Source organism: Otolemur garnettii, unplaced genomic scaffold (genome assembly GCF_000181295.1).
Source record: "Otolemur garnettii isolate 467f Iridium unplaced genomic scaffold, OtoGar3 scaffold00011, whole genome shotgun sequence".
In the NCBI taxonomy this organism is placed as follows: domain Eukaryota; kingdom Metazoa; phylum Chordata; class Mammalia; order Primates; family Galagidae; genus Otolemur; species Otolemur garnettii.
The window spans coordinates 17,562,025-17,563,298 of record NW_003852406.1 but is presented as its reverse complement, the minus strand read 5'-3'; the positions used below and the strand labels follow the sequence as shown (position 1 = coordinate 17,563,298).

The 1,274-nt window shown below is 42.4% G+C and overlaps 1 protein-coding gene across 1 annotated transcript in view; it reads left to right on the top strand.

The window, feature by feature from the left end:
• The window catches only part of CLPX (caseinolytic mitochondrial matrix peptidase chaperone subunit), a 36,404-nt gene that overhangs the window by 8,129 nt on the left and 27,001 nt on the right, over positions 1-1,274 (top strand). Inside the window, exon 2 of the mRNA XM_012801803.2 lies at positions 461-621. Within this exon, the coding sequence (XP_012657257.1) occupies positions 461-621 (161 nt within the window). The remainder of the gene's footprint in view (positions 1-460; positions 622-1,274) is intronic.

The following is a 1,274-nucleotide window of genomic DNA, read 5'->3' as shown; positions in this document are numbered from 1 at the left end:
TTTTTTTGAGACAGAATCTCACTTTGTCACCCTCAGTAGAATGCCATGGCGTCATAGCTCACAGCAACCTCAAAATCTTGGGCTGAAGTGATTCTCTTGCCTCAGCCTCAGGAGTAGCTGGGATTAAAGGCATCCCCTACAATGCCCAGCTATTTTTAGAGGCAGGGTCTGCTCTGGCTCAGGCTGGTCTCAAACCTGTGAGCTCAGGCAATCCACCCGCCTCGGCCTCCCAGAGTGCTGAGATTACAGATGTGAGCCACCTAGCCCAGCCACCTGGCTTATTTTTGAGAGACCGTTGCCTCTGATAGTATTACTGTTTCTCCATCAGTTTGTGCTACTGCTGTGAATACTATAGCTTTTTCAACCTCCTTTTTACTCAAGGGATTTTTATTTTCAGGGGAGTTATTGAGGCATGTTAGTTATTTGATGTGTAGACTTCTATATTTCATTTTATTTTCAGGTATTTCTTGTGGTCGCATTCACATACCAGTTTTAGGAAGGCTTGGGACCTTTGAAACTCAGATTCTGCGAAGAGCTCCTCTTAGAACCTTTACAGAAACACCAGCATACTTTGCCTCAAAAGATGGGATAAGTAAAGATGGTTCTGGAGATGGAAATAAGGTAATTATTTTCGCTTTATTGGCCCATATATACACATATGTGAGTTTCTTCCTTTTTTTTCTTCTTCTTTTTTTAGAGACAGAGTCTCACTTTATCACCCTCAGTAGAGTGCTGTGGTGTCATAGCTCACAGCAACCTTCAACTCCTGGGCTTAAGCCATTCTCCTGCCTCAGCCTCCTGAGCAGCTGGGACTATAGGCGCCCACCAGAACACCTGGCTATTTTTTTTTTTTTTTTTTTTTTTTGGTTGCAGTTTGGCCAGGGCCTGGTTTGAACCCACCACCCTCGTTATATGGGGCCAGCACCCTACCCATTGTGCCACAGGTGCCGTCCTGTGAGTTTCTTCCTTTAAATAATTAAATGTAGTAGTAGTACTTCGTATCTTATTGGCATAATTATATGTTTTACGTAGGAAATATGAGATATATAGCATAAGAGAATTTTATGTAATTTTGTGTTTCAGTTTGAATAATGAAATATTTTTATAAGCTTTACACTTAGAAGCAGGAATTAAAGTTTTTTTTGTTTGTTTTTGAGACAGAGCCTCAAGCTATAGCCCTGGGTAGAGTGCCATGGTGTCACAGCTCACAGCAACCTCAAACTCCTGGGCTTAAGCGATTCTCTTGCCTCAGCCTCCCAAGTAGCTGAGACTAC